Genomic DNA, 22,954 nt, shown 5'->3' with positions numbered 1-22,954 from the left:
GCTGGCCCTTGTGTGTGACAGGATGCTGGAATGGATTGGCCAGTGGTCTGATCCAGCAGGGCTCTTCTTATACTCTTATGAATGCCTTTTCTGCACAAGAATTCCTGCATGCACCATGGCAGGGACCACCTAAAAGCCAAGAAAGATCGTCTTTTCTTCAGAGGTCTTGTTTTATTTGCACGCCTCGATTAAAAACCATGCCATCTATCAACTAAGACTTCTTCAGTGTGGCACGCCTGCTGTTTTCTGTCACACAAGATAACCGCTCTCTTTCATTTTCTTCCAGTGCACCTGCAACGGGCTGTGTTACGAGAGAATTGAGCATGAAGGCGCCGAAGCCAAAAGCCTGGAGATGTTTTTCTCGGGCTACCCCAGGATCGTCGGCCTGTCGTTTTTCCCCAGTCTGGTGAGGCTGACTCTCGTCAGGCAAAACATCCAGAAGATTTCTAACCTCGAGAGCTGCCTGCTCCTCAGAGAGCTTTGGCTGGCTGAGTGTTGCTTGACGGTAAGTTAACTTATCCAGGGCTTTTTTTTTTTGTAGAGAAAGCCCAGCAGGAACTCATTAGCATAATAGGCCACACCCAACCGCCGGAACTCATTAGCCTGTTAGGCCACACCCCTGACAGTGCAGCTCTTTGGCATATTAGGCCACACCCCCATGGCTTCCCTTGGCTTGCCTGAGCAAGCCCCCCTTGAAGGGAAGGGAAGGGAAGGGAAGGCCGTTTAAACTCTTTTTAAAAGGCTGTCAGGCCAGTGGTGTGACATCACTTTCAAGGGAATTACAATTTTAACCTTCCCACGCTTCACTATATGTGACCTCAGTATAAGAAATGCATCCAGGCGACTGGATAGAGGAGTTTTACATAAGTGTGGGGGGGATATTTTCTTTAGGATACCTATAACTCAGGTATCCTCCACCTTTTTGAGCCTTTTGGGCACCTTTGGGATTCTGACACAAGGGTGGTGGGCGGAGCCACAAAATGGCTGCCATGGGAGGTGGAGCCACATACGCAGAGGAAAGAGGAGAGACTGCTGAATTGCAACTGATAATGAAGCGCAAGAGAATGCAGCCCCCTGGACTGAATCAAGACCTAGGTTTCCTGTCTTATTACCGATGGTGATTTCTCCTTGCCTGCGACCCCTCTGCATATCACACCTAATCCGATCACATATGCTACTGTCATTCGCCTGCTACTGTCATTTGCCTGCTGTTGTCATTCGGTATCTGAAATCACTCCACTCTCCAAAATATAGGACAGCTGGACTCCCATTCTAGCCGTATCTGAAGAAGTCAGCAGCGACTCAGGAAAGCTCCTCCCCTGCCACAAATTTTGTTAGTCTTTAAGGTGCCACTGGACTCTGGTTCTTTTCTACTGACACAGCAGCCCAAGTACAGGGAAGAAGGGGAGTGATTTGTAAAATAACAACGGGAAAGAGGAATGAGAGAGACTAAAACCAACAATGTGGTCGCAGCTGCTGCTGAAACCATGTTGCTTTGATCACCCTGCCAATCAGATCTCCAGGGGCCAATCAGAAGCCCTGCTGAGCAGTTACCAGGTAACTGGTACCTGAACTGGCCCCACCCAGTTTCTGAAAACACTTGGTGGGTGCCAGGTAAGGATTTTATGGGTACCAAGGGCACCATCTTGGGTACCGCTGATATAACTAATCACAGCAGCCACAGGCAGATAGATGGCCTTGTAAAAATATGTACAGGCCAGTTAAGGTTTTGGACTCATTGATCTCCGTCTCCCCCTTCTGGGGCTTGATTCGGTTCAGGCTATTTTGGCGGATTCTGATGAAGATTCCGCCATGTCCCTTGATGCTCTAGAGATCACCATGGGGAGTGTCATGGGCAACGGCTAGAAAAGTTCTCTAACGGCTGCCACCACTCTGATATGGGTCTCCTCGGACGGTCCAGAGCACCCACCCTACCCCTTGATACACTCCCTTTCCAGTAGGTTTCCCCTTGTAAGTGACCGAATAAGTTAACCAATCACAGTTAACCAATCACAGGGTCCAGAGGGGACCTGGGAAATGTAGGCCCTGATAGCTACTCTAATACAGGCTTTGCTGAAGCCACTAGGCCTCCCTAGAGCCTGTAGGCCGCACTACTGTAGGCCTAGGATCATGACAGGGGGTTGCTTTAAAATGCTGCATGTTCTCTCTTTGACAGAAAATCGAAGGTCTGCAGCAATGCATTCATTTGCAAAAGCTTTACCTTTACTGCAACAGGATTTCGACCATTGAAAATCTGGAAAATCTGACAGAACTGGAGGTTGTTTGGCTGAACGGGAACCAGATTAAAGAAATCGAGGTAAAAGAATTGTGGTTGGTTGGAGGGGGTATCGATTCCTTTCTATTGGGTGGGTGGGGAGTGAAATATACTGGGTTCAGACGCGTTGAGTGATCAACTCATAGTTTATTAGTAATTTCAGCTAAACTCTTAACTCTAGCAGGACCGGAGCCCTGCTTAAATGCGTGCAAAAGACCACACCCAACACACACCCACTCCCAGTGATAGGCTATTTACAAGATAACTCCCGTTAGTCCCTTTCAGGATCCTAGTGGTCTATTGTTTAGGTGTTCAAGCTAGGTCAGTTCTCTGGTGCACTTTAAGCTTAATATATAACAGGGACGACAGAAAGAACAAAGATTTGAATACAGTAAAAAGGTAAAGGTTCCCTTGCTCGAAAGCTAGTCGAGTCCGACTCTAGGGTTGCGGTGCTCATCTCCGTTTCCAAGCCGAAGAGCCAGCGCTGTCCGAAGACGTTTCGGTGGTCATGTGGCCAGCATGACTAAACACCAAGGCGCACGGAACGCTGTTACCTTCCCACCGAAGTGGTCCCTGTTTATCTACTTGCAATGTCTTGCTTTCGAACTGCTAGGTTGGCAGGATTGAATACAGTACTGGAGGGGTAATCAAATTGCGTGACTCATCCCAATGATGTCACACACAGGTGCCGTCCCATCAAGATCCCCGGTAATGATGTAGCCGTGCTAGGGCTGCCAACCCCCCCCCCCGGTAGGGCGGAATTCCCCCCGCCCCGGAGGCCCGTTACCCGACGCCGGGGTAATGGCTGCCATTTGAGGGGAAAACTCTTTGTTTTCCCCTCAAATGGCGTGGCCCCGCCCAGCGTGTGACGTCACTTCCGGTGATGCTCTGGCGGCACGCGCGTGCGCGCACACGATCGGCTCCCGGACCGGCAGGACGCTCCCCCGCCGGTCCGTTTTCAAGATTTGGCAACCCTAAGCCACGCTGTTTATGTTACCTGCTTAATTGCCTTTAGTTTGAACATTCGTATGCTGCTCTTCAAAGCAGCTCACAAATAAAAATAAGGAATTGCTGTACAAATCCAAAAACAACAAATATAAAATATATCACAAAGTTTGAGCCCAGCGGCACCTTTAAGACCAACAAAGTTCAGTTCTGGGTGTAAGCTTTCGTGTGCGCGGGCGCTTCTTCAGATACATTGAAACAGAGTCACCAACCATTACGTATAAGACGGGGGGGGGGGTTAGTTGCCAGGAAGGGCTAATTGATGCATAATAACTGAAGGATAAGTATAGCTAAGATTGAATTAAAGTGGTTGGTATTACTGCTTTTTTAACCAACTACTTTAATCCAGTCTTTGCGATACTTATCACTCGGTTACTTATACATCTTGACTCCCAATTAGCCCTTCCTGCCTCCCTCCCTCTCTCAGTCTATATGTAATAGTTGCCCAAGTCTGTTTCAGTGTATCTGAAGAAGTGTGCCTTGCACACAAAAGCTTATACCCAGAATTAAACTTTGTTGGTCTTAAAGGTGCCACTGGACTCCGACTTTGTTCTGCTGCTTCAGACCACCTGTACCTATCAAAATATAAATTAGATGCAAGTAGGAGCTGCGGTGGCTCAAGTGGTTAAGACGCTGAACTGCAGACTGGAAGGTCGGTAGTTCAGCAGTTCGAGATCCGGGTGCCGCATGACGGAGTGAGCTCCTGTCTCTAGTTCCAGCACCTGCCAACCTAGCAGTTCAAAAGCAAGAAATGGCAAGTAGATAAATAGGGACCACTTCGGTGGGAAGGTCACAGCGTCCCGTGCGCCTCGGCATCTAGTCATGCCGGCCACATGACCACGGAAACGTCTTCGGACAGCGCTGGCTCTTCGGCTTGGAAACGGAGAGGAGCACCGCAACCCTAGAGTGAATAAAACCCCATGTCATGATCTGGGCTGGATTTGCCTGGCTTTCGAGCAAGGGAAACCTTTACCTTTACTTTAACAGTCAGGCGGAGCAGAAACAGGAGGTGTGGTCCATAAATCAGAGAGAAAACAGCATCACAATATAACACCGTCTGACTAAGATAGTTTTGACTTGTTGTCTAAAGGGAAATAAGCAGGGCTATTTTGGGGCACGAACGCACAGGAGCGGCGTTCCGGCTGGCTTCAGAGTTGGCCACGCCCACTACAGCCCAAACCTCTGTGTGTGTGGCTACAGAGGGAAGGCCTGGAGAGCGACACACACACCCCAGTGACTCCGAGGTGGGCGGGCCAGGAGGGGGGCCTGGAAGGGTCGGGGAGGCATTTAAATACCTCCCCATGACTTCTCCGGCCTGTCTGAGGGCTGCAGCCAGGGCAAGTTTAAACTGCCTTCCCTTCCCTTCAACTGGGGGCTTGCCTGGGCTCCCCGCAGCCGTGGGGTGCCAGGCAAGCCAAGGGAAGGCATGGGGTGTGGCCTACTATGCTAATGAACTGCACTGTTGGGGTGTGGCCTGATAGGCTAATTAGTTTCAGCTGTTGGGTGTGGTCTATTATGCTAATGAGTTCCTGCTGGGCTTTTTCTACCAAAAAAGCCCTGGAAATAAGTAAATACTGCCCTGTGAGGAGGAAAGGCACCCCATAAATAGAGTGTAACCACGGGAAAGACCCTTACTGTGGTTGCCATGCCCCTAATTTCATGAGATGACGACACCCCCCCTTCCCTTGATAAGGGCATGTGAAACAGATCCAGAAGACCGAGCTGGTTCCTATAACTGTTAATCCTTGTAGGATACTAGTGTTCCTTCCAGGCGTCTCAGTTGGTAATGTGTACGGACTTGGTTAACTGCTAAGCTTGCGCTCTGCCCCTGTTAAGAGACATAAGAACATAAGAGACGCCAGTGTTGGATCAGGCCAAAGGCCCATCCAGTCCAATACTCTGTGTCACACAGTGGCCAGAAATACCAGGTGCCATCAGGAGGTCCACCAGTGGGACCAGGACATTAGAAGCCCTCCCACTGTTGACCCCCCCCCCAAGCACCAAGAAGACAGAGCATCACTTGACCCAGAGCCCCTAGCTATACCTTGTGGCTAATATCCACTGATGGACCTCTGCTCCATATGCTTATCTAATTCCCTTTTGAAGCCGTCCATGTTTCTCCGCTGCAGCAGCCTTCCTTCTGGCTCTGCCCTCTGGGAAAAAGAACAGCTTTTCCTGCTGCTCCAGATCTTTTATTCTAAGCCCTCCTCTTTTCCTATTGGTGAATATTGGCTCCAAAACCTCTCAGGGGCTTCTGGGAGTTGTAGGCCCAGCCTCACCTACTGCTAGCCAGGCTCCCTGGGCCTAGGTGGCACAGCCCAGATCATGACATGGGGTTTTATTCATTTGTTGTTTATTGGCTATTCATTGTTGTTGCGTTTTTATTGAGCGAAGATGGAGATGGGAGATAATTAAAAAAAATAAATGAATGAATTTCCCCAAGGATTCTCAGTATGATAGGACTTCTTTGTCCTTACAGGGGTTGTCCACTTTGCGGAGTTTGAAGGAACTCAACCTTGCTGGGAACTCCATCAGTAAAATTGGTAGGTGATATGTAAAAACTGATAGGTAATAGGAGTCGTCTCCTGTATCACTTCATAACGGTTTATTTATTTATTTATTAAATTTCTACCTCGCCCTCCCGCCAAAGCGGCTCAGGGCGACTTACAAACAATATAAAACCAACATACAATTTAAAACCCGCAAATAGAAGATATGAAATACAATTCCATAAAATTCCAATAAATACAATTAAGCTGAATAAATACAGCGGCATCCTGTCATTGTTAAGTCGCTCACTTAACAAAGTAGTCAGAGAGTGATTCAGCAAAGATTCAGCTTTATTCAGCAACTCAAACACAACTCCAACACGGATCAACATCTGATAGCCAGAACTGCTTTTACATTGCAGCTGTCCTGCTTTTAAACTCTCCCGGCTAATGTAGCCACACCCACTGTACAAATACCAACCAATAAGGTTGCATACATAAGGACCAATCACGGACGTTCCTGCTCAGGGAGCTTGCTGAAAAGTGATTGGTTAGGTGCTTCCTGGGCTAGCAATGTGATTGGATGTATTTGGATCCTAGCCCAGGACGAAGCTTAACATAGCATTTCAATTAGATGTTTTCACAACACATTATGCATTCAATGGCAGCTTGTTGAATACATTACAGTAATAAAGTGCTAGTGCAACCCAACTGGTGCAGTCAGTTCTTATCCGAACGCCTGGCCGAAACAGCTCTTTTTTCACGGCTCTACAGAACTGCTGGAGGTCCTGTAGAACTCTAATCTCATTGGGGAGCTCGTTCCACAGCGTTGCCGCCGCCAGAGAGAACGCCCTGGTCCTAGTTACCGCCAGCCTGGCATCCCTAGGTCCGGGGGGGGGGGCCCCGGCGGTGTTGCGTTCGAGACCACAGTGCTCTCGGGGGGGAACGTATGGGGAAAAGTACATGTTATTGCCGTCATGATTTTTGTGTGATCTTCTAACCCACCCTGCGCCCGTTCATGGGGAGGGGCAGGATAGAAATTGAATAAAATAAATAAATAATCTGTAAAAGATAACCCTTTGCCCTCCAACTCCAGGGCTTTTTTATTGCAGTCTGTTAAGCTGTTGTGGCCCTGACCCGGATGGCCCAGGCTAGCCCAATCTCATCACATCTCAGAAGCGGGCTTCCGGTCGGGGAAAATGGTGATTTGACGCACCTTGTAACTGTACAGGGTGGACGGGGGCTTCTGCTGACAGTTTGGGCTACTATACAGCCCAACGCAACCTTCCCCAGGCAGGGGGAGAGTCGAGCAAGCATCAAGTGATTGCACCGCTTGGAAACAGTGATCATAATGTTGTTGAGTTCATCATTTGTACAAATAGAGAATTGGCCAAAAAGACTCACACAACCATTTTTAACTTTAAAAGGGGTAATTTCTCTGATATGAGGGGACACGTGGGGAGGAAACTGAAAGGAAAAGTAGAAAGGGTCAAAACAATTGGGGAAGCTTGGGATCTATTTAAAACTACGATCCTAGAAGCTCAAAAAATATATATTCCGCAGGTTAGGAAAGGCACAAAAAGGTATAGGAAAAAGCCTGCATGGTTAACAAACAGAGTAATGGAGGCTGTAAAAAGTAAAAAGAATTCCTTTAAGCAGTGGAAAGCTAGTCACAGTGAGGCTGATAAAACGGAACACAGGCTATGGCAAATAAAATGCAAGTCTGAGGTCAGGCAGGCAAAAAGGGAATATGAGGAGCATATAGCAAAAAACGTAAAAACCAACAATAAAACTTTCTTCAAATACATTAGAAACAGGAAACCAGCCAGGGAGGCAGTGGGGCCCTTGGACGACCAAGGGGTAAAAGGAGTATTGAAGGATGATAGGGAAATGGCTGAGAAGCTAAATGCATTTTTTGCCTCCGTCTTCACTGTGGAAGATGAGAAGTGCTTGCCCACTCCAGAACCACTGATTTCAGGAGGGGTGTTGAAAGACCTGAGTCAGATTGAGGTGACGAGAGAGGAGGTCCTAAAACTGATAGACAACTTAAAAACTGAAAAATCACCAGGCCCAGATGGCATACATCCGAGAGTTCTGAAAGAACTCAAATGTGAACTTGTAGATCTCCTGACAAAGATATGTAATCTTTCCTTAAAATCTGCCTCCATTCCTGAGGATTGGAAGGTAGCTAATGTCACTCCCATCTTTAAAAAGGGTTCCAGAGGAGATCCGGGAAATTACAGGCCAGTCAGTCTGACGTCGATACCGGGTAAATTGGTGGAAACCATTATTAAGGAAAGAATTAGTAGGCACATAGATGAACAAAACCTATTGAGGCAGACTCAGCACGGTTTCTGTAAGGGAAGATCTTGTCTCACTAACCTGTTAGTGTTCTTTGAGGGGGTGAACAAACATGTGGACAAGGGGGATCCAATAGATATTATTTACCTTGACTTCCAGAAAGCTTTTGATAAAGTTCCTCATCAAAGGCTCCTAAGTAAGCTCAAAAATCATGGGATAGAAGGACAAGTCCTTTTATGGATCAAAAACTGGCTAGTTCATAGAAAACAGAGAGTGAGTGTAGGTGGGCAATTTTCTCAGTGGAGGGTGGTAAGCAGTGGGGTACCGCAGGGATCAGTACTTGGTCCACTGCTTTTTAACTTGTTCATTAATGATTTGGAGATGGGAGTAAGCAGTGAAGTGGCTAAATTTGCGGATGATACAAAGTTGTTCAGGGTGGTGAAAACCAGTGAGGATTGTGAGGCACTCCAAGGGGATCTGTCAAGGATGGGCGAGTGGGCGTCAACATGGCAAATGGGGTTCAATGTGGCCAAGTGCAAGGTGATGCACATTGGAGCCAAAAATCCTAAATATAAATACACATTGATGGGGTCTGAACTGGCAGAGACTGAGCAAGAGAGAGATCTTGGAGTTGTAGTGGATAACTCACTGAAAATGTCGAGACAGTGTGTGACTGCAATAAAGAAGGCCAATGCTATGCTGGGGATTATTAGGAAGGGTATTGAAAACAGATCAGCCAATATAATAATGCCCCTATATAAATCAATGGTGAGACCTCATTTGGAATACTGTGTGCAGTTCTGGGCACCACACCTTAAAAAGGATATTATAGCTTTGGAAAAAGTGCAGAAAAGGGCAACTCGAATGATAAAAGGGTTGGAACACTTTCCCTATGAGGAAAGGTTAAAGCGCTTAGGGCTCTTTAGCTTGGAGAGGACGTCCTTCTTCACCCAAAGAGTGATTAACACTTGGAATTCACTGCCACAGGAAGTGGTGGGTGCTACAAGCATGGATGGCTTCAAAAGGGAATTAGATAAGCATATGGAGCAGAGGTCCATCAGTGGCTATTAGCCACAAGGTATAGCTAGGGGCTCTGGGGCAAGTGATGCTCTGTCTTCTTGGTGCTTGGGGGGGGTCAACAGTGGGAGGGCTTCTAATGTCCTGGCCCCACTGCTGGACCTCCTGATGGCACTGGTATTTCTGGCCACTGTGTGACACAGAGTGTTGGACTGGATGGGCCTTTGGCCTGATCCAACACTGGCGTCTCTTATGTTCTTATGTTCTTAAGACCAGAGAGAGAGTTGAGGTTGGTGCGATCAAGCCTCGGAAGAGACTTGTTTTGCACTTTGATCTCCTCTCCCGAAGAAGGTGGCGCAATCATCGCTACAGGAGCCTACCGAGCTGTGAATTTTTTTGCAAAAAAATAAAAAGAAGCGAAGCAGGGTCAGGCCTGGTTAGTGTTGGGATGGGAGACCATCAAGGAATTCCAGGGCCGCTACCAAGGCTCCCTCTAAGCTGCGGAGTCTTGTGAGCAAAAAGTCTACTTTGTGAGCTCCTGGCATTAAAGTTGTGAGCGAGCCATTTGGCTGCTGCATTAAATTCGTCTGCTCTGGAACCCTCCCTTCCTGAGCGGAGACAGAACTGCGTGAGCCGGAGGCTAAGAAACCGTGAGCTGGCTCACACAAACTCAGCTTAGAGGGAGCCCTGGTCGCTACGCAGAGGCAGGCCATGGCAAACCACCTCTGTGAGCCCCTTGCCCTGAAAACCCTGTGCGGCCCCCAGAAGTCAGCTGCAACTTGACAGCGGTTGACACACGCAAGCTATTCTAAGGGTGATTTCCCACAAGTGCCGCTCCGCGCTCACTCCTCCCTTTTGCCCCGATGGTACGTGTCAATTTCACACAAGCTGCTGCGCGCCCACATTTTGCCCCGCAGCTTCGTGCGATTTTCCCTGCGTCTACTCAGTCCTCAAAAAACAGGATTGAGTAGACGCGGGGGAAATCCGCGCGAAGCTGCGAGGCAAAATGCAGCCGCGCAGCAGCTTGTGTGAAATTGACACGTACCATCGGGCCAAAGAGAAGAGTGAGCGCGGAGCAGCGCTTGTGGGAAATCACCCTAAGTCTTTGGGACGGAGGGCTGCCAGCTCCAAGTCAGGGACTTCATGGAAATTTGGGGGTGGAGCCTGAGGAGGGCAGGATTTGAGAAGGGGAGGGACCTCGGCAGGGTATAGTGCCATAGAGTCCACCCTCCACGTCACCCGTTTTCTTATTCTTTTTTCTCGGTAGTCTGGAGAGCAGGTGTAATACCGCGAAATCTCCAGGCTGTACCTGGAGTCTGGCAACCCAAAACAGAGCCGGGGAGGAAATCAAAACGAAACCTAAATATCGCTCCGCATTACTTCCCTCCCGTTGTGTTTTAGGACACTGCTTGGATCCCAATGAAGAAATAGAAAAGATAAACCTGTCCGGGAACAGAGTGTGTTCCTTCAAGGTACGTGTGGGGTTCTCGGTGTCACTTTTTATGTTTTCCATGTGGCTGCATCACTCGTTGCATTTGTCCTACTTGAAAAGGAAAAGGCCTTTGTCCAATTGACAGTACTTCGCATTTATGTAGTGCATGAGTGTAGGGTTGCCATTCCCCCCTGAAAGGGGTGGGGGTTTACCCACTTTTTGGGGGCCCAATCCGCTACCACTGAGCCAGCTGGCGGGGGGAACCCCACCCCCCAAAAGCCCTGTCTGTGCCAACGTGCCCAGCACAATGACGTCACCTGGAGATGACATCATCATGCAGGGCATGTTGAGGGTGGGGACGCTCTAGCCTTTGATAAAAGCCTCTATGGTTACCATAGAGTTTTTCCTCAAATGCTAGAGCGCCCCCCTCCAGCATGCGGTGGGGGGTCCTTCTCTCTGCCTGGGATTTCTCGGTGTGCACCATAGAGTTTTCCTCAAATGATAGAGTGTCCGTTCCCCTGCAATGTGCCCTGTGCGATGACATCACCTCCAGAGGTCATTTCGGGGGGGATCGCGGGGGATCACTGTCCCCCTGGGTGAGGTAGGGGGGGCGGGGCCCATGACGAAGCCCCGCCCCCCGCTTCCAGCCGCCCCGCTTCCGGCCCTCATTCAGCCAGGAGGAGGCAGGAGAAGAGGAAGGGTAAGTTGCTTTCCCCCTGCCTCTCCCCATCCCTGCCTGCCTGGGGCCAGGGAGGGCCTTCGCGGGGCTTCCTTGCACTCCCGCCGGCCTTGCAGGTCCACCACCGGGCCCCTCATGGGGCTCGGCAGTGGAGCTGCAAGGCAGGCGGCGGCGGCCGGGACCGTTGGGGGCGGGGTTTGTGGCCTTATGACACACTTCCGGTGATGTCAGGGGGTGTGGCCTTATGACACACTTCCGGTGATGTCAGGGGGTGTGGCATATGCTAATGAGTTATGCTAATGAGTTCCCCTAGCTCTTTTTCTGCGAAACGACCCCTGGCGCCAGGCATGTTGTTGCAGATGGGGCACTTTGGGGGTGGTGTTCCCCCTGCTAGCCAGATCAGGGTTGGCAGATCAGGGGTCCCAAAAGCAGACAAACCCCTGTCCCCACTTAGTTGAAAGGGAGGGAGGGATTTGTCTTCTGTACTTCTCCAAGCGGGAAAACATAGAGTTTCTTTAAGTGTGTCGTGATTGTTGGGCTTTTTAAAATTTCTTTAAAGGAAATCACCAATTTGGCAAGACTGTGTAACTTAAAAGACCTGTGTCTGAACGACCCCCAGTACGAGCCCAACCCAGTTTGTCACCTCTGCAATTACGCAACGCATGTTCTGTACCATATCCCTCAGCTCCAACGGCTCGACACTTACGATGTCTCTTCAAAGCAGATCAAGGAGCTGGCCGAGGTGGGTTCAGAATACTTTTAAAAAATAATTGTAACATTTCATGTTTTGGGTGTGTGTGTCTTTAAAAGTGGTTTGTATGGATGTATGACAGACTAGGATGCTGGACTCAAGCAAGTGATATGGTTGGTGAGTGACAGAGAGGGGGAGGGGTTTTGGAATGGATGCTGTGTGGATGAACCGATATGTCAGTCAAGAGGGTCAGTTGAAGGGGGTCTGTTAGGTATGACAGTTGAGTAAAACAGTTAGAGAGAGCAGAGTGTGCTGTGTTAAAAGCAGTTAATATATGAGTTTTGTCCTGAAGTCTCTGTGTTAAGCAGATGGTTAAGTCTGTGATATAAGAGTTACAATTGAAAGCTGAGAGCTTGAGAAAAGTACCGGGAAATATTGTTACAAAGTGGCTTTATCCTCCCTGTCAGTAGAGGAGAGGCTTGTGAGAGACACCAAGCATTTGGTCAAATCATTCCCAGTACAGTTTACCTTGTTCACCCTCGTGTTTATACTTTCGTTAAATAAATCCTATTTACTTCAAGTTTACCAGCTAAGTAAAGAATTCTTCCGCAGACCACATAGTTCCTCGAAAGGCCTAGACCCAGTGCTACAATACCAACCCCAGAAGCAAAGAGAAGAATTGGAATTTATAGAAATTCCTGGTGGCAGCTAGAATACCCTACAGAATAAAACATAAAGAACATTTTAAAAGTAAAACTAGACCTCCCCAAGTAAGAGGGCTTCACAATAATAATAATAATAATAATTTTATTTGCAACGTAAGCCGGATACACAACCAGTTTCTTGATTTGGGGTATGTTTTAATTGATTGATCAGAACGCACAAGGGACCATATGGGGTGTATACAGTACACCACAAAGAACAAAAAAGGACACCGTGTAAAACTAAATAAATACAGTTTTATGTAAGCCTTGTATAGTTCCAAAAATCCATTAAATAATATAGTCCTCTAATAGAGGACGTGCCGGATATTCAACTGAGGTGAGGGGTGGATGGCACCCTGAGAACTGTTCTTAGGGCTTTCCAGGGCTCTTTTTGTAGAAAAAGCCCAGCAGGAACTCATTAGCATAATAGGCCACACCCAACAGCAGAAACCTATTAGCATATTAGGCCCTAGTATCACAGCTCATTGGCATATTAGGCCACACACCCCATGTTACCAGAAATGTGGTCATCCAGCCACACCCACGTTTTGCTTCTTATTCTGTTTACTTTGTTGTCAGAACCCAGGGCTTTTTTTGTAGCAGGAACTTCTTTGCATGTTAGGCCACACACCCCTAATGTAGCCAATCCTAATGAGTTTCTGCTGTTGGGGGTGGCCTGTTATGCTAATGAGTTCCTGCTGGGCGTGGCCAACTCAGGAGCCAGCCGGAACTCCGTTTCCTGCCCTGGGCTTTTCCACTTTCCCTTTTTGTTCTGTCGTGCTTTCCCAGAGAGATGTGACGAAGCTCTTTGAACTCTCCCCTGATGCAACTGAGTGGACTTGAAAATCCAGATACTAGTATTTCGGGGGATTGCCCAATCCGTCTGCATGCCCGTTGTATCAACTTGGTTATGTAGTTCATATTATTTATTTTTATATTTATTTCGATTTCTATCCCGCTTTCCCTGACAAGCAGGCTCAAGGCGGCGTACAATAATAAGTTACAATAAAAACAGATAACATTCTAACAATAAAATATAAAGTGCAGATTAAATTCAAACGATAAAGTGCAGATGGCGATCGTTGTGGTTGGCCCCGTATGACTAGACCAGTATGCCAAAGAAAGTGCCAGTAATAGATGTTCAGTAGCTCGTTCAGTGGCGGCTCCTAATCGAAAGCCTGGCGGAAGAGCTCGGTTCTACAGGCCCTGCAGAAGTGTAGAAGGTCCCGCAGGGCCCTGATGTCCTCCGGGAGCTCATTCCACCAGTATGGAGCCGCCACTGAGAAGGCCCTAGATCTGGTGATAGTCAGTCTGGCATCCTTGGGGCCAGGGACCGTCAGGTGATTTTGAGTCCCCGACCTCAGTGCGCTCTGGGGAACGTGTGGGGAAAGGCGGTCCCTCAGGTAGGGGTATATTATATTATTATATGCTTCCTGTGTGTAGCTCCACCGTACCATAAATAAATGAATCCCACCTGGCAACCTTATTTTCCATCTGGTGATGTGTGAAAGGATCTAGATCCAGTGCAAGTGGAACAATGTTCATGGTGGTGAACTTCTCCCACTGCTACCTGCAGGGCCTACCGCCCGTATGCCTCCGGGGTGGGCAGGTCAGTGGATCCCAGAAAAGAACATGGTGGTGAAATGCGGGGGGATCCAGGACATGCTCTTTCACCACAGATGGACGTTTCTTCCACCCGCAACTCGTTTTGATTGTGTTGGGCCTGCTTTTTGAATGCTTTCGCTTTGATGGCTTCATTTTGTTAGTTGTGAGGCGCCTCGAGCAGGTCTCCGGACAAGTGGCATACAAGTTTACGAAATAAATAACAGGAAACAAGGTTAAAATCTAACCTGTCGGGGGGAGAAGTTTTAAAAAGTGGCTTGGTGTAGTGGTTTGGTGTCGTGGTTAAGTGCGCGGACTGTAATCTGGGAGAACCGGGTTTGATTCCCCCCTCCGCCACTTGCACCTGGCTGGATGCCCCTGGGCAAGCCATAGTTCTGATAAGAGCTGTCCTTGAAAAAAGAGCAGTTTCGGTCAGAGCTCTCTCAGCCCCACCTACCTCACAGGGGTGTCTGTTGTGGGGAGGGGAAGGGAAAGGAGCTTGTAAGCCGCTCTGAGACCCCTTTGGGTAGTGAAGGGCGGGGTATAAATCCAGTCTCTTCTTCTTCTTCTTTTACCTCACAGGGTATCTGTTGTGGGGAGGGGAAGGGAAAGGAGCTTGTAAGCCGCTCTGAGACCCCTTTGGGTAGTGAAGGGCGGGGTATAAATCCAGTCTCTTCTTCTTCTTCTTTTACCTCACAGGGTATCTGTTGTGGGGAGGGGAAGGGAAAGGAGCTTGTAAGCCGCTCTGAGACCCCTTTGGGTAGTGAAGGGCGGGGTATAAATCCAGTCTCTTCTTCTTCTTCTTTTACCTCACAGGGTATCTGTTGTGGGGAGGGGAAGGGAAAGGAGCTTGTAAGCCGCTCTGAGACCCCTTTGGGTAGTGAAGGGCGGGGTATAAATCCAGTCTCTTCTTCTTCTTCTTTTACCTCACAGGGTATCTGTTGTGGGGAGGGGAAGGGAAAGGAGCTTGTAAGCCGCTCTGAGACCCCTTTGGGTAGTGAAGGGCGGGGTATAAATCCAGTCTCTTCTTCTTCTTCTTTTACCTCACAGGGTATCTGTTGTGGGGAGGGGAAGGGAAAGGAGCTTGTAAGCCGCTCTGAGACCCCTTTGGGTAGTGAAGGGCGGGGTATAAATCCAGTCTCTTCTTCTTCTTCTTTTACCTCACAGGGTATCTGTTGTGGGGAGGGGAAGGGAAAGGAGCTTGTAAGCCGCTCTGAGACCCCTTTGGGTAGTGAAGGGCGGGGTATAAATCCAGTCTCTTCTTCTTCTTCTTTTACCTCACAGGGTATCTGTTGTGGGGAGGGGAAGGGAAAGGAGCTTGTAAGCCGCTCTGAGACCCCTTTGGGTAGTGAAGGGCGGGGTATAAATCCAGTCTCTTCTTCTTCTTCTTTTACCTCACAGGGTATCTGTTGTGGGGAGGGGAAGGGAAAGGAGCTTGTAAGCCGCTCTGAGACCCCTTTGGGTAGTGAAGGGCGGGGTATAAATCCAGTCTCTTCTTCTTCTTCTTTTACCTCACAGGGTATCTGTTGTGGGGAGGGGAAGGGAAAGGAGCTTGTAAGCCGCTCTGAGACCCCTTTGGGTAGTGAAGGGCGGGGTATAAATCCAGTCTCTTCTTCTTCTTCTTTTACCTCACAGGGTATCTGTTGTGGGGAGGGGAAGGGAAAGGAGCTTGTAAGCCGCTCTGAGACCCCTTTGGGTAGTGAAGGGCGGGGTATAAATCCAGTCTCTTCTTCTTCTTCTTTTACCTCACAGGGTATCTGTTGTGGGGAGGGGAAGGGAAAGGAGCTTGTAAGCCGCTCTGAGACCCCTTTGGGTAGTGAAGGGCGGGGTATAAATCCAGTCTCTTCTTCTTCTTCTTTTACCTCACAGGGTATCTGTTGTGGGGAGGGGAAGGGAAAGGAGCTTGTAAGCCGCTCTGAGACCCCTTTGGGTAGTGAAGGGCGGGGTATAAATCCAGTCTCTTCTTCTTCTTCTTTTACCTCACAGGGTATCTGTTGTGGGGAGGGGAAGGGAAAGGAGCTTGTAAGCCGCTCTGAGACCCCTTTGGGTAGTGAAGGGCGAGGTATAAATCCAATCTCTTCTTCTTCTAATATTAATGGTAACGAAACCCCAAGTAATCACTGTTAACATTTGGCTCTCTTGGACTACCAAACAAAATCACCCTTCCTTTGTTTTTCCTTTTGTCCCGGAAGACCACCGTGATGAAGAAGGTGATGTACTACAACATGCGCATCAAGAGTGTCCAACGGCAGCTGGAGGAAGAGCTCGAGAAGCTCAGAGAAAGGAAATGCAAGCTGCAGAAGCTACCCGAAGAGCAGATTAAGCATTTCCACTGCCACATCAAGCACGTAAGCCAAGTGGTACCGAGGCCCACCTTGCATTCTGGCTCGCATTCTGATCTCCAGCTGGCCCGGGTGGGGCTGTGGCTCAGTGGCAGACCATCTGCCTTGTACCCAGGGGGTCCAAGGTCCAATCCCTGGCATTGCAGGGAGGGTGGGGTATAAATCGAATTAATAAACAAATAAAATAAATAAATGTCTTGTTGAAGGGCGCACGGCAAGCCCGTAGCCACAGTAGGGCATTTGGGGACCGAGCCCCGCCAGGGATGAACGCTGTCCTACCCTGGGAGGATGCCGGGCCCCCCACTGCGTCACGCTCCTTACCTCTGCCCCTCCGTGTTTAGTCACGCCGGCCACATGACCACAGAAAAAGTCTTCTGACAGCGCTGGCTCTTCGGCTGGGAAAAGGAGATGGGCACCTCCCCCCAGAGTCGGATTCGACTGGCTTTCGAGCAAGGGAAACCTTTAACAGATTGTTAATTGTAGCTATAGTATAATTTAAACTTAAAGAAAAGGATTTTAAAAAAGAAAGAAGCCCCGCTTGCCAGCTTCCCAGAGTTTGGGAGTAGGAGGCTGGATTCGATCCCAGGTCTCATCCAGCACCAGGGCTCTTCCTGCAAGCTCAGCAATGTCATGTTCTTCTATGTCATTGACCGCAACTGGCTCCTGATGCCCTCGTCCTCTTGTTCAACAGCTGGAACGTGATCTGGAGGGCCTGCAGACATCTGGCAGAGGACAGACCAGCCTCTCCAGGAGCTTCGAAGGGGAAAACTCGAATGGGGACGGTGAAAGTCCCAACGAGGCCAGCGAGGAAGCCAGTCTGGAGAGGCAGCTCCTGCAAAAATTGGACTGCCTCAAAAAAAGGATCGCCTTCTGGAACAAAAAGCTAGAGGAGTACGTACGTTCCGCGGAAGGCGCAAGGGATGCTGCCAGCAGTGAACGCATTTGGGACTTGGAGGCAGGGGTCATTTCGTAGAAAAAGAGGTGCAGGAGCTCATTAGCATAGCTTATTTGCATGTGTCACACCCCCTGACACCACTGGAAGTGTGTCAGAAGGCAACACCCACTGCTCAGGCTCCACTGGACTGTTTTGGATTGCTAGCTGTTGGGGGGAGGGAGAATGTGCAGATCTGCCCTCACAGAGGAGGGAGAGCTTGTACCTGAATAAAACTTGGTCTTAAAGGTGCCACTGGACTGTTTTGGATCGGGGGGGCTCTGCAACTTACCTGGCTGCTTCTTGCTCTGACTGAGGGCTGCTGGGAGGAGGGGGTGGGGCTTGTTGCATGTGCCCGCCCCCTGAGCTCTTTACTGCCGGAGCTCCGCTCCTGTGCGCTCCTGCAGGAAACGACCCCTGCTTGGAGGTGATATGACTTTGGCCAAGGATTGCACCAGGGCTGAAAGAGAGAGAGAAGGCGATGCTGCATTGGCTTTTCCCTCCATTGTTTTACCAAAGGCACAGCTCAAAACCACATTCAGATACCCCGGGGCTGCGAAGTCACCCCTGAAGGCCCTTTAATCTATGCAGGAGGTACCATAAAACCCAATGATCAAAGAAAGTGAAAGCTGCAAGCAGTGTAGAGGAGAATTTCTGTTCCATTGTGGGGTTTGGTAAAACAACAGAGGGAAAAGCCAATGCAGAATCGTCCAGAGTCTCATCACACAGTCCATGCAGTTCTTGTCAACTTGTGTCTCTTTCATGGCCCCGTAAGATAGGGGGAGAGAAAAGAGGGGTCACATTGTCCTTGCATACTCGCATCGTTGTGACGGTGGAAAGCACCATCACGTCACAGCCAATCTACAGCAACCCTGTAGGGGACCGCCTTTCTCCATATGTTCCCCCAAGGGCACTAAGGTTGGGGAGTCAACATCTCCTGGAAATTCCAGGCCCTAGAGATGTTAAATTTGCGGTGACCAGGACCAGGGTGTTTTCGGTGGCGGCTCCTACCTGGTGGAAGGAGCTCCCGGAGGAGATGCGGGCCCTGCGGGACCTTTCTCAGTTCCGCAGGGCCTGCAAGACGGAGCTCTTCCGCCAGGCCTTTGAGTAGGAGCCGCCGCCACCACTATTCCACCACCACCCCTATGCACTATCGTAGTACCATCAAGATTGTCTGGATCCCACTGGAGGGACGAGGCGTCCAGGCATGATTTGGATGACAAGATTTCAAGAAGCTACCATGGATTTTTAGATCTACCCATCTTGGTTAAGCTTGTAAGCTTGTATTGTAAACTTGTTACTGTATTTTAGTGTAATTTATTGTTTTATATTATGTGTTTTACTGTTACAATCTTGGCACATAGTGCCCCTGTAAGCCGCCCTGAGCCTTCGGGGTAGGGCGGGATATAAATCCAAGGAAAAAAACAAACAGACAAATGGGTGGTGCAGTGACCCTGGACTTCCTTGGCGGTCTCCTGTCCAAGCGCTAACCAGGGCCGACCCTGCTTCGCTTTGAGATCTGATGAGATCGGGCTAACCCGGCCCACCCCAGGCCAGTAGCCAGGATATTTGTGGCTTGCGGAGCAATTTTTTTCGGGGGGGGGGGTGAAGTTTTCAGAAAAGCCAGTATTCTGACGGTTATGACTCAGCTACTGCGGAATCAAGCCTTTTAAAATAAAAGCGTAGAGGCTTCTGCAAATCTTAGCCCCAGCATGTGACGATAGCAGGCTTAGAAGGTGGGGGGGGGGATAAATTCTCTTGTAGATGGTAGGCGTGGCACTGGAAATACTTCTCCGGGTTTGGCCGGTAAACTCACTCTACTTTGTATGAAAACATGTCAGATTTTATTTACAGAAACAAAGGACAAACAACATAGATAAGCCATCTCTTCTCTGGATCTTAACTGTCTATTCTACATAGGTGTTCTTATGCTAGCAATCACCCTTAACCTATTAACCATTTAGGCAAAAGAAAGCTGTTACCAGGACAGATCTCTAAATTGCAAGCTGTCAGCCACTTTAGATGACAGTTCCCAGCGGCTGCATGTTAATCACTTCTGCCAGCCCAAGCAACAATTCTGCTAACAAGCTGGCGGGTAGGAGTGATGACTTCTATAGTCAAGAACGCTAACACTTAGGCAGAAAAACGCTCTTAAAGGAGACCAGTTTCTTGAGACAGAGTTAGAAGGGATCCTAGAGGTCACCTACTCCAACCCCCTTGCTCCATGCAGGAATTAGTCAACTACAGCACCCCAATCTGCTTAAAGGGGTCCACGTCTTTTAAAAATGTTTTTAAATGATTGAAAAAAGCATCCACAGGAGAAATTCTAGTGGGGCCATTCCTTTAAGAAAGGGGGCAGCGCCCCCAAAGCCCCACTGTAGCCACAGGCCTGGCCCACTCCCAAACATCAAGTAGAAAGGAGCAAAAGCCGTGCGTCTCCCTCTGGCACGGGGCCTGGGCAACTGGGATGCTGCAGTGGTGGCTGCAAGGGCGACTCTGAATGGGATGATGTTGTCCGCTAGGCCATCCACCCAGCTGCAATTTTCCCATGGGCCTTAATGGCCAGTCTGCCCCGATAAAAGCCAAAATATAAACCACTGCCATGTGAGAAGAGGAAGGAGCAAGAGCTCTAAGCATCTAGCTCACACAATGAAGGCACTCAACTTCCCATCTGGCCCTCTGGATTGAGTGCCGTTTTCCTTGGATGCAGGGCTATTTTTGAGCAGGAACGCACAGGAACGGCGTTCTGGGTGGCTTCAGAGTTGGCCACGCCCACTACAGCCAAAACCTCTGCGTGCGTGGCTACAGAGGGAAGGCCTGGAGAGAGACCCTCCCAATGACTCTGAGGTGGGTGAGCCAGGGGAGGCCCTGCTCCTGGGACGCCCAGGCAAGTCACTGCCTCCCCTCCCCTCCAAGGGTCGGCTTGCCCGGGCTCCCCGCAGCCGCAGAGCACCCGGGCAAGCCAAGGGAAGGCATGGGGGTGTGGCCTAATATGCGAATGAGCCGCACCATCGGGGTGTGGTTTAATATGCTAATAAGTATCTGCCATTGGGTGTGGCCTATTATGCTAATGAGTTCCTGCTGGGCTTTTTCTACAAAAAAAGCCCTGCTTGGATGTTATACATTGCGGGCTTCTCAGCTGAAACGAATCCTGTTTGTCCTTTTCGCAGAGTTGAAGTGATTTATCATCTGGAAGTCAAAAAGAAGAAGAAAGCCAGTAAGCTGGCTGTGCAGTTTTTGCTGACCGAATTGGAAACGGTGGGAAACACACGCTTCGAAGAAGGTTCACCGAGTGATCCCTGGTAAAGCCGTTTGAGGGGTTTCGATAGGCCGCATGTTGATGTCTCGTTACAGAGCATTGCAGTAGATCAAGATGGGTCGCCGTGTTAGTCTGTCTGTAGCAGTAGAAAAGAGCAAGAGTCCAATAGCACCTTAAAGACCAGCAACATTTGTGGCAGGGGAGGAGCTTTTATGAGTCACGGCTAAGTGTTCCCTCTAAGCTGAGTTAGTGTGAGCTAGCTCACAGTTTTTTAGCCTCCGACTCACAGGTTTTTGTCTTCGCTCAGAAAGGAGGGCTCCAGAGCAAACTAAGTTATGCAGTAGCCAAATTGCTTGCTCACGACTTTAATGCCAGTAGCTCACAAAGCAGATTTTTTGCTCACAAAACTCCACAGCAGAGGGAACATTGGTCACAGCTAAGTGTTCCCTCTAAGCTGAGTTAGTGTGAGCTAGCTCACAGTTTTTTAGCCTCTGGCTCACAGGTTTTTGTCTTGGCTCAGGAAGGATGGCTCCAGGGCAAACTAATTTATGCAGTAGCCAAATCGCTCGCTCACAACGTTAATGCCAGTAGCTCACAAAGTAGAATTTTTGCTCACAAGACTCCACAGCTTAGAGGGAGCATTGACCAGTGACTCACGAAAGCTCTTCCCCTGCCACAAATTTTGTTCGTCTTTAAGGTGCTACTCGAATCTTGCTCTTTTCTAGAGAGAAGAAGAGATTGGATTTATACCCCGCCCGTCACTACCCAAAGGTGTCTCAGAGCGGCTCACAAACTCCTTCCCCTCCCCACAGCAGACACCCTGTGAGGTAAAAGAAGAAGAAGAAGAGATTGGATTTATACCCCGCCCGTCACTACCCAAAGGTGTCTCAGAGCGGCTCACAAACTCCTTCCCCTCCCCACAGCAGACACCCTGTGAGGTAAAAGAAGAAGAAGAAGAGATTGGATTTATACCCCGCCCGTCACTACCCAAAGGTGTCTCAGAGCGGCTCACAAACTCCTTCCCCTCCCCACAGTAGACACCCTCACCCTGTGAGGCAGGTGGGGCTGAGAGAGCTCTCTCTAGAGCGGCCTTTGAGAGAACATCTCTGAGAGAACTTGTGACTGACCCAAGGTCACACCAGCAGCTGCAAGTGGAGGCATGGGGAGTCAGGGTGGCTTGCAATCTCCTTTAAAAATAGGTACTGAGAAAACAGTCGTGAGAGTCTGACCCACAAATCAAGGTAGTCAACAAGACTTAGGAAAAAATTGTTTTCTATATATTGCTGCCAATAAACACTACAAAGCAACAATGAACAAATCCCATCAAATTATCAGGAAATCCTTGTATAAGAATAAATCAACCTTGTCTCCAGACTTTATAACAAGAACGTTTCAAAAACCGGAGCTTCCTCAGGAAATATTCTGTATTGTATAAAAATTCAAATCCTTAGAATATAAACAATGTAAAACATGCAGAACAGAGTACAATCTCCTTTCCCTTCCCCTTCCCACAACAGACACCCTGTGAGGTAGGTGGGGCTGAGAGAGCTCTGAGAGGATTGTTCTTGAGAGAACACTCTGAGAGAACCTGTGACTGACCCAAGGTCACACCAGCAGCTGCATATGGAGGAGTGGGGAATCAAACCCGGTTCTCCCAGATTAGAATCCACACTCCTAAGCAGTACATCAAACTGGCTCTCTACTGCTACAGAGCATTGCGTATCTATATATCTAATAGCCAAGTCGCCCCCTGGTGTGCGGATAGCTAAATCTGCGCACCGGGGGCACCTGGGGGGGAGGGGGAGTTTTGTGCACACGTGGGGTGGTCCCCAGGTGTGCACAAAAATCTGAAAAGTTAAAAAAAAACCCGGGGGGATACCCCCCAAAACTGACAGAGCGTTCCCTGCGCACACGCAGGGAACGCTCTGCAGCTGGCCTCGCTGTCACCGCCGCCTCGAAGCCAGCCGGCCGGACGCATGAGAGGAAGGGAGGGTGCGAGGCCTGGCCGGCTGCAAGCCGTTGGCCCTCACTTAGGGGGGGGAGGCAGCTGGCCTCGTCGCCAGCCTCGCTTGGGGGGGGGAAAGCATCCGTCCTCACCGCCGCCTCGGAGCCAGCCAGCTGGGTGCAAGGGCGGCCGCGAGGCCTGGGTGGCTGCAAGCCGCTGGCCCTCGCTTGGGGGGGAGGAAGCAGCCGGCATCGCCGCCAGCCTCACTTGGGGGGGGGGGGG

The 22,954-nt window shown here is 49.5% G+C and overlaps 1 protein-coding gene across 1 annotated transcript in view; it reads left to right on the top strand.

Annotated features, from left to right (window-relative positions):
* The first annotated feature begins 337 nt into the window (after positions 1-337).
* LOC107120390 (leucine-rich repeat-containing protein 9-like) overlaps positions 338-22,954 on the top strand; it is a 94,196-nt gene continuing 71,579 nt past the window's right edge. The window contains exons 1-8 of the mRNA XM_015423076.1: positions 338-505; positions 2,177-2,317; positions 5,760-5,823; positions 10,489-10,559; positions 11,758-11,940; positions 16,388-16,543; positions 17,229-17,428; positions 20,639-20,770. Coding sequence (XP_015278562.1) covers positions 353-505; positions 2,177-2,317; positions 5,760-5,823; positions 10,489-10,559; positions 11,758-11,940; positions 16,388-16,543; positions 17,229-17,428; positions 20,639-20,770 — 1,100 coding nt within the window. The 5' untranslated portion in view covers positions 338-352. The remainder of the gene's footprint in view (positions 506-2,176; positions 2,318-5,759; positions 5,824-10,488; positions 10,560-11,757; positions 11,941-16,387; positions 16,544-17,228; positions 17,429-20,638; positions 20,771-22,954) is intronic.

The sequence above is a fragment of the Gekko japonicus genome, unplaced genomic scaffold, assembly GCF_001447785.1.
Source record: "Gekko japonicus isolate JY-2015 unplaced genomic scaffold, Gekko_japonicus_V1.1 scaffold345, whole genome shotgun sequence".
In the NCBI taxonomy this organism is placed as follows: Eukaryota; Metazoa; Chordata; class Lepidosauria; order Squamata; family Gekkonidae; genus Gekko; species Gekko japonicus.
Note: the sequence above shows the minus strand (reverse complement) of the source record. Positions and strands in the feature narration are given on the sequence as shown.